Source organism: Ceratosolen solmsi, unplaced genomic scaffold (assembly GCF_000503995.2).
Source record: "Ceratosolen solmsi marchali unplaced genomic scaffold, CerSol_1.0 scaffold27, whole genome shotgun sequence".
In the NCBI taxonomy this organism is placed as follows: Eukaryota; Metazoa; Arthropoda; class Insecta; order Hymenoptera; family Agaonidae; genus Ceratosolen; species Ceratosolen solmsi.
The window spans coordinates 1,230,386-1,240,528 of NW_011948426.1; the positions used below are offsets into that span (position 1 = coordinate 1,230,386).

At 30.1% G+C, this 10,143-nt stretch overlaps 1 protein-coding gene across 1 annotated transcript; it reads right to left on the reverse strand.

Annotated features, from left to right (window-relative positions):
• Positions 1 to 1,313: 1,313 nt before the first annotated feature.
• On the reverse strand, positions 1,314 to 3,399 carry LOC105363088 (prenylated Rab acceptor protein 1). The gene is made up of 4 exons (XM_011500682.1): positions 3,051 to 3,399; positions 2,252 to 2,476; positions 1,674 to 1,873; positions 1,314 to 1,536 (listed from the first exon to the last, which is right to left on the reverse strand). Exons 1-4 carry the CDS (start codon positions 3,122 to 3,124, stop codon positions 1,433 to 1,435), a joined length of 603 nt encoding a protein of 200 aa, XP_011498984.1. The 5' UTR covers positions 3,125 to 3,399; the 3' UTR covers positions 1,314 to 1,432.
• Positions 3,400 to 10,143: the final 6,744 nt, after the last annotated feature.

Genomic DNA, 10,143 nt, shown 5'->3' on the forward strand with positions numbered 1-10,143 from the left:
AGTAGTCCGATTACCTTATCTTTTGATAATTGTGTAGTAAAAATATACAATAGAATATTAATCTTCAAAGTGGTAGAAGAAAAAAATTAATAATTTTCGTTATCTTTTCATTGATGAAAAAATAACCGACTTGACACTCGACCTCCCATTCGATTCTTCCAAAATTATCTGCACAAAAATAGCATTGTAAATTCAGAAATATCCGAAAATAATAAATTAAAATTTAATATTAGCAAATATATAAAAAAAAAAACAAAAATTGAAAACTTTTTTACAATTTTTCAAAATTTTTCCTATACATCTAGATTTATCATAATTTTAATTTCCACTTGAATATTTATTTTCGTTCTTCTATTTTATTTATTTTTATTGCAAATCATCGTTCATACTCACCGGTGTTAACCGGACTAATTTCATAACTGTAATTTCATCACTTGGATTAAAAAAATAACAAAACACATGCCATACTTTTTATATTATTTTTATTTGGTAAAAATATGTCATAGTATTTAAATAGTTACTGCATCAATTGTATTCTAATAATACATACAGAGAATAAGTTTATACTTTATGTAAGAAGTATATTTTAAAATATGTACATATAAGGAAAATGGCGATTTTGAGGTTATACTCTGCATGGAATCAGGAAATATCATGTTGCGAAATATAAAATAAAAATTCTGAATGTAATACAGTTTGAAATTAATATATTGAAATATATATACTTTCCGTAAAAATTGTCTAAAAATACCTATTATTAACAATTAATTATACAAATATTAATACGAATATTAAAATATATAATGTGTATTTCAATAATTTTTTTTACAAACTACATTTAGAGTATACATAATTATTTTTATATAAAATTATTTTAAGCAATCTAATAACAAAGCATACAATGTTTAATATAGCAAAATGTTTAAGCTATTAAACGTTGAATGTAAACAATGTTGTAATAATGCAATTAAAATTATTTAATTTTGTAAAAATACTCGTAATTCAGTATATACATTATTTATATTTTTTATATTCTATACTAAAAAGTATATATAAATAAATCTTTAAAGTTCTTGTATTTCATAAATATGCATCTGAATATATATATATGTATATATATATTTAAGAGTTCGTAAATTATTATACAGTTCATAAAAGTGCGTTTAAACAAATCAATCGTGAGCAATACAAACATATTGCATTTTTATATAAATTTTACTTGCTCGTTATTCCAAAATTATATATCACTCACTGAATTGACTGTTTCTTCAAAAATTTCTAATACAGTTTAATGACAACAGTAAAGTTTGCACAAAAATTGTCATCTCTTCACTTTTATAGTTATTCATCACTTTTTACTATATTGTTAGCTATCATAAGCAAATTAATGGTCATTGCTTACAGTGTTGGAAAAATTTAAGGAATCTATTTGCTATACTTCATGCATTACCGAATGAAGTTCATCCTCTCCAGGACATAACACTGAATCGATATTGTAGAATGATGCATGCATTGTTATTAAAAACCATGAAACGCCTGTAATAAAAAATTTAATTGATATTTAATCATTCTGAATAGTAAAACTTGTTTGTTCAAACACATATAAATTCAAATTAATTTCTTACTATAATTCATAAAAAATATTTACTATAACATAAAATATTTATATATACCTAATACCCAAAATAGTGCGGCTCCAGCTCCAACAATATAAAATAGTGGAAGAGAACAAATGCCAATAACCGCGTATACTTGAGCGAGTGTTAACTTATGATTTAATACTATTAATTCTTGTCGAGCATGAATTTGAGATACTTTATAACAAGTGCCAAGAGCAACAGCGACTGCTAGTAGTAAAAGTGGCGAAGTGATTCTAAAAATTAAAATATAATGATTTAAAAGTAACAATATCCATAGTATAAGAAATTGACAACATAATTTATAAATATTGAACTCACAAACATTTTTAAAAAGATATAAAAAAACACTACTGTAACAGTTTCTCAAAAAATATGTTGTAAAGTTATTTTTTAAACTTATGGCTTATTTAAGTTATCGATTTGATTATAATTGTTTAAAATTATGACTGGAGCGTATATGTAAATACAGGAAGATATTTCAGTTTAAACAATTTACTCCTTTCAATTAATAAAAACAATATATTATTCAATGCCATGTTAAAAGACAAGTAAATAAAAAGACTCCTAAGCTCTTTGCTTTGTTCAAATTACTTATACATAATTATACTTACAAGCAATATATAACTAATCCAATAAACACAAAAAAGTAGTTGGTTTCGAAATATTCAATATTTTTCATAATACGTTTACTCAGTCTTGAAATGTTTGGCGGAATTCTAATATTGTTTGTATTTAAAAATAATGACCACGGTCTAACATTTGCCTTTCTATGTTGAATCCATTCCTGAGCTTGTGGATAACCAAGTTGAACAAGTGGCAGTTGAGGAAATTCAAATCTATAGAAAATACATAACGACAAATTAATCGAAATATCCAAATATATAATGCCGATACTAATAAAATATCTGCACTACTTTTCTAATTTCTTTCTATTAGGCTATACTAAGATCACAAAGATTTTTTTTATTATAAAATCATACAATTATCATAGAATACCAATTTTATTAAGAAATATTTTTGCTATACTAATATTATATAATCCATTGAATTAATATGTATATATGCACACACATATACTTAAGAAAAATGTAATTTTGTAATTGCATATCATAACATCGCAAAATTATCAACCAAAAATATTACAATTTACATTTAAATTTGCAAGACAAAAAATGACATTTGTATATTATTATGAAATTTGTATGGCCAATACCAAAATAATATTCCTCTAAAGATAAATGAACTTTTTTCATTATATTTTCCATAAAAATTATTGTATACGTATAACTTTCGATGGCCCCGTAAAGAAATACAACAATAAAACAATAAATCACTTATTGTATCGCATGTACACAAATGGGCGTATGTGTCCTAAAAGGCAAAATATATAAACATTAGTAAAAAATTTACCCATTCCCTATTTGGGGATCTTTCTTGTATGAATTATCAATTTCTCCAGAAATGTCAAGTGCTATGGATGGCATGATTACTCGATAGCTAAAACGTTTTTAAATGCAAACAATGAACACAATGAAACTAGAATACACGGAAGAAATAAGTGTCGTGGAAAACACTATGACGTTGACTGAAACGACCTAACCTAATCGGACAAAGTGTCGTGTTATTCGTACGAATAAAAGTTGGAAAAACATCACAAAACACGAATCAGCTGTACAAAATTTATACGCAAAATTTCGTAATTGCGGGCTGGAGTCTTTTGAATGCTTTCGCCTGAGTATAAAATGAAATATATAAACATATGTGTTTGCGTAACTGCACGTACAGGAGCGTGCGCGTGCGCGCATTTATCAGTGAACATATATATATATATGTGTGTGTGTGTGTGTGTATGCGCGCGCATATTTTATGCGTATATACGTGCGTGCGTGTGCGTATGTTTGCGTATAGTTACAAGTGAATATATACATGCGCGTGCGCGCGTGCGTGCGCGCGCATATTTATATTTGAATATATATGAACGTGTGTGCGTGCGCGCGCGCGCATTTGTAAGCGAATGTGCGCCTGAATGTGCGCGCGTATATTTACAAGTGAATATATTAGCATACGCGCGCGCGCGCGCGCATGTGTGTGTAGCCTAATTAATGTTTTTATAATTTTATCTTCGTCCTTGTTTATTTCGTTCGACTTTAAATTGTTCATTGTATTATTTCTGAACTTAATAAATTATTAAGACATTAGAGATATAAATTCTATTATCATATACTAATTTCATGATAACATACAATTAAAAACGTTGATAAAATTATTTAATTTTTTGTCGTAGAAACGTCAGATAAAGTTTTTTTTTTATGAATTTTCTTATTATGACAAACAATATTCATTAAATACAATATAAATTAAATGATTTTAAATTAGATGATATTGTTAGAATTTTCAACTCGGATATCATATTTTTATTTTGATGCTTAATTCATACAGATTCATAGATATATAAAATTTAATAAATATATTTAATTTTGTCATGACTTAATTTTTAAGAACATTGTGTATGACAATACAATATTGTATTTTACCATAAATAAATATATCAATTATTAAAAATGTTTTTTTATATATAAAAATATTGAAATATAGACGACGTTAGTATTTGAAAATTTTAATATACTCCTCCACTACATTATCGATGCAGGAAAATTATTATCTATCGTGACTAATAATAAATACATTATTTATAATATTATAAATGAGCTCCATGAGTCATAAATTAATGTTAAAATTGAACGATCCATTAAATTAAATATAAATTTTGTTTAATAATTTTTTAATGTACAAATCTTTATTGACGCTTTATTTGTCTTCAGTAAATAAATGAAAAGTCGGAGAGTTAATTTGTAAAAATGATAGATAAACATCGTTTTATACGATAGAAAAATCTTATCAGTAGTATGATTTTTAATATGCTATTAAATTTTAAAATACAACGATTCTCTTTCCGAATGAATGTACGAAGAAAGGGAGACAGCGCAATATCACGGAATTATATGTAATGGCAGTGTGTTCAAAGAGGATCAAAATCACGAAAGAAATTTTACAGATTTTTTTTTTCTTGATTTAGAAGAAAAATAAAAAAATATTTTTATTATCCTACCTTCCTGGGATATTTACATAGACTAGTGTTCTTTCACGAGGAATAAGAATAATAATCTTTACTTAAAAAGTTGGCATTTCTCTTTATTATGAAAAGTTTGTTTTTTATTTACATTTAGAGGCAATTTAAACAAAAAAAAAAACAACAACTTATTGTCATTAATTTTACACGAAGGTTGCATTTCGAATATATTTGTATGCGTAATATCGACATTTTCTTTTACAATCTTTTGGGTTTAAAATATATTTTGATTATCATCGATGTCTTTCGTTTCCAATAAATGTTCAAATACCAAATAAACATACAATAACAACGACTAATTGCAAACGCCGCCAATCGTTGCATTTACTATGATTTTCTTACATTTATTAAAACGAAATTATATCAGACACAAAAAAAAAAATAACGGCAATGAAATTATTAATGAAACGGGTTTAACTTTAATTATTGGAAATATGGTGTTAAAAAAAAAAAATAATAATTTTAATAAAATATTAATGCTATTGAACTTATATTGATATGAACTTATTCGTTAGATAGATTTTGCAATAAGGAAAATAGCATTCGCATTGGGTACACGTGATTGTTTCGAAGCATTTTTTTAATTAAAAGTCAGAAATTAATAATTAACAACATCTCGAAGATATTTAGAAAATATAAAGAAATAATATTCAAATGATAAAAATAAATGTAAGCCATATAATAAATAAAATGCTGCATATGGGGAAGAGATGGAAGAATTTCTTTTTTCATCAATACATACATATCCAGTCATATCGAGGCGGCCATAAAGCCTCGTAAGGTCATAAAATCATAAGAAATTATAAAAACGGATAATCCATAAAGTCTTTTTGGGGGCAAACGTCAAGTTTCGTATTGTTGCTAACACCCAGTCAAACTGAAAAAACGAACGATAGTAAAGCTTTAGTATTATTGCAACATTGCCATACAGATATTATTAGAATATAATAATAAAAAATTAACCCGAGATTTAAAAGTTAGCCAAGTCGAGAAATGCATACTAACACACATTTAGGTAAATAATGATTGTCACTCGTGAAATATGACAAAAAAAAAAAAAAAAAAAATATGGCAAGCTTATTGCAAGAAAGAAAATGCAAACAGCTTAAGTTAAGATTATTCTTACTCCTCGTGAAATAACACTACTCTATGTAAATATCCCAGGAAGGTAGGATAATAAAAATATTTCTTTAAAGGCCATTAGGTCCTCGCAGGATGCTCCGAAGACTTGAATTAAAATGGAGATAGAGTTAGTCCTGTACATTTCATTATCAGAAATAAATAAAATACTTTAAGAGTGTTTATAGAGAATTTAGTCATTAGCCCCGTCGATTTGTGATAAAAGAGAAGGGAAGGGAAAGGAAAAGCGAGGCAATGAAGAAAGAAGAAACATATAGCAATTCCCAATAGATAAGACTATCAAAGATATAAGTAGCTCGATCGAGCATCGCAAGTGACTTTATGCCTGCCCTAATTATTACGAGGACGATTTATCGGAATTACTCGAGTTCCATTTACATTGCCTCAATAATTAGCCAGAATTAATTAATCCAAATTGCAAACACCTCCCCGCCCCTCCCACGCTAGGCTAAATCTTGGCCCGATATCGTCGTACGCTAGGCAAAACAACCCATCCGATGCCCTATCTAATTACATCGATTACGCCGCTCACAATTGCGCATAAAACCAGGTCCAGTTTAGTTCCTCCCGTCAGCTTCATTGGAGTAAGAACGAAGCCAAGGAAATAATAAATGTGGGCCCAAAGACAAGGGGAGCTCGGCTACGTCGTCAACGGCGCGACGTCTTACCGGCTACGCATGGCCCCTCGAATTGCCCACCTTCGAGAACCCCCGAGATCCCCCTTTTGCGCCACCCTCTCTCCTTATGCCCAAATACGAAGGGGTGTCGAGGGAGGGTGACGAGAGCACTGTGCCGGGCGGAAGAGAGGGCGGCGACGGTACGAGGGGTGGAGGCAGAGAGCAACAGCAACAGGCTACGCAGGTTGCAGCTGTCCCGGATAGGGAAAATTCCTTTATTATTGCCGAGGTCGACTACTCCCCTCCCCGCCCGCCCACCCCACGACCAACAACGTGAACAACGTTTATCGCTCGCCTTCTCTCGCTTTTGCACCCACACGTGTTGGAGAGCGAGAGGCAGCCATAAGCGCTTAAATCATGAGCAAAGGGAGTGCGGGGTAGACCTGCTTTTTAAAAAATTCTGAACCTCTCGTGTTTTGCGTTATGTTACCACTTTGCATCGCGTATTTTCTCATTTATATAATTAATTTTCTTTTACGCTCATCGGGACGCGCATTTTTATCGCACATCAACTCATCGCAAATAGAGCCACGTGTTTTAAATTTTAAAATACCTTCTCCGCGCCTCTGTACTTTAAAGAGATTTTTTTTTTTTTTTTTTTTTTTTTTTTTTTTTTCCATTTCTTCCCTTTACTCCAGCTACTCCGGCCAGCGATCGTTGTGTTTGTTTGAGCAGCTTTTAATCATCTAATTATCTTACGATCTAAGGCCAAGGCTTTTTATCTGTCAGATTTTTAATTTTGTTGTTAGAGTTAACTTGTTGGAGCAATGAAAGTTAAAGAAACTTTACCGATGGTATGGCTAACGTCTCCTAAGCATTTATTAGGTGGATATTTTTTGAGAATTGATATACCATTTTTATCCAGAACGAACGAGATGGACTTTCAACACATCTACCATTCATATGGTTATTATTTTCGCATTTGGCTCGCGTTGAGTCAACTTATGACTACGTCAGACTCTTGTTGAAGGCAAGAGCAATGAAATGAAAAACTTGACGACAAATAAGTCAATAAACAACACTATATAAACGTCGTATCTCTCTCTCTCTCTCTCTCTCTCTTTCTCTCTCGCATACACACACAACCTCTTTCTAAACTTATACACGCATAGATTTTAATACAAAATATTTCATAGGCTTTTTTTCATTATTAAAATATTTAAAAACTTGTAATTCCCCTATTTCCTTACAAAACTTTCTATCTTATATCAAAGCAAATTTTAAAAGAGACGTTAATACAGGTAAGTTTTTTAAATCACCTGTCGCTTCTCAAAATTATGTTATCCGAAAGGAAATATCATGAAAATATACGACCGTAATTGCCGTAATTTTCGTAAAAAAGAAAAAGAAAGAAAAAAAAAAAAACAGAAGAAGAAAAAGATAAAGACTGTAAAAATCTTTGAATAAAGAAAAAATGAAAGAAAAAAGTTTCAACGAACGTGAGAAGGTCAAGGGGGAAAAGGCGACCTGCTTTCTTGAAAAGAATCTGTCTTTTATAAAAATTTTCTTTACAAAAATCAACTCTTCATAGGTAATTTATTTATTCTGCTTGAAGAATATTCAAAACATCGTTCTTAATATGATCGTTGAATTTATCGACCAATTGTTTCTAATACCAATTGTTTTTACAATTAATTCATATTTAATACGTTCGGACGGCCTATTGTTTATGAAAATTAAATTCAAATATATAAACTTTTGTTAAAACAGATTAACGAGATAGGGGTAATAACCGGAGGTAGATACATCTTTTTAAATTATTAAAAAATTATAATAATTTTGCAAAAAAACCATCGCTTTTGCCGTTAACAAAAGTAACGCGTATAACGATCGTATTTTAGTAGGCTTTACCTAAAAAAACAATTGAAAACAATTCAAATGAATCAAATTCCAATTTTTATATATGCATTTACAATAAATCGAATAATATTGAAGAAACTATTTTTCAAAGATTCTTTAATACTTTGAAGAAAAAATGATCTTTACCGTTATTGTACATATCCAATAAATACATGTAATGAAAACGCATTGTCAGTCTTAAATATGTAAACATATTTTTTGTTCATCTATCATTGGCTGTTTATAAAAACAAAGCCAAAAAATAATGATAAAAAGAGGGTCTCGGAAAACAGGGGTTGTCTGCCGATGCATTTCGGCAAGGTGCAGATGACGCATGGCAGATTGTAAACGGTGAGAACGAGAGAGAGAGAGGTTGAGAGAGAGAGAGAGAGAGAGAGAAGAAAAAGAGAATGGGCGATCGTCGTTGGGTAGGGAGGAGGAGGGGAAAGGGAATGAGAGAGAGAGAGAGAGAGAGAGAGAGAGAGAGAGAGAGAGAGAGTGAGAGTGAGAGCGATCGGGTAAGGGGGATAATGCGTTTTGCATTTTATACGTTTTGAGGTGGCAGAGCGAGAGGGTAGATATAGCGCTAGAGGGAGATGAACACGTGAAGAGAGAATTGGTAGGACCGAGTGTACTTTTACAGTTGTACGTGGTGCGCGACGAGGAAAATTGCAGGTCTGTACAAGATTTTCGTGGTTTTAAACGATCGGCTCGCGCATGCGCGACTTTATGTTTGTTTCGCAATTTACAAGATATATCCGACTCAATGGGACGGGAATTTCCTTTTTACGACCGTTAAACTTACATCGCAGTTTCGGTAAATTCTAAACATATTTTATTTACGCTTCACCAATGAAATGTCGATAGTAATAAGAATTTGCATTCAATTTATAAAGAAAATAATAACAATGGGAGTAAAACAAAAGTTGTTTGTTAAATCTACTAAGGCAACGTATCAACGCACTTATTGTAATTGTCAAGCTGACAAAACATGCAACATATTAATCGTATGTTTTTTTTTTTAATTCTATTCTATAAAAAGAAAACACGTACACGTGACAATAATTTAAAATACGTTGTCCAAATGTATAATGACAAAAAAAAAAAAAAAAAAAAAAAAAAAAAAAAAAAAAAAATTAAAAAAAAAAATTATAGTAATAACAACGACGACAAAATAAAAATAAAAAGTATATATATATATTTTTTTCGTGGTAAGGATTATCGTAATTTCGTGAAATTGGCCATGAAAATAAAATTGTTTAGCTTTGGCTTAGAAAATGTTTTGATTATTCCAAGTTGTATCTTTTTAGGCGAGTAATACGAGATTTCATCGAAATTATCGTATTACGTTTTGTCCTTGCATGAAAGTTATTTTAACGTATTTATTTACAAAAACTTTTCGAGAAATGATTTTTTGCTTTATAAATATAATTGTTTATCATACTGCAAGCAAGCACATTTTATTATACACGTGACAAGATAGATGACGGACTACTATTTCAATTATCGCATTGTAATTGCCATAAAGTATTATAAGTTATGTGTTACATTTTATTTCAGAATCGCAATAACGACAGGTTTCCATTTTGCAAGAATTCTTTAATAACATCATCGCTGTCTGACATAATCGACGAGCTATTAGAAATGGGTCGCCAATACTCGTAGTCTACGTTATTCAAAAGTCCATTATCCCTCATATTTGTAAAACGAAGCTCTG

Excerpts from the sequence above, each read along its gene's own strand:
- LOC105363088 (XM_011500682.1), bottom strand. The coding sequence starts at position 3,124 with ATGCCATCCATAGCACTTGACATTTCTGGAGAAATTGATAATTCATAC. Across the intron at positions 1,874-2,251 it reads GGATTAGTTATATATTGCTT|AATCACTTCGCCACTTTTAC; the intron begins GTAAGTATAATT and ends TTTAATTTTTAG. Across the intron at positions 1,537-1,673 it reads CGCACTATTTTGGGTATTAG|GCGTTTCATGGTTTTTAATA; the intron begins GTATATATAAAT and ends TTTTTATTACAG.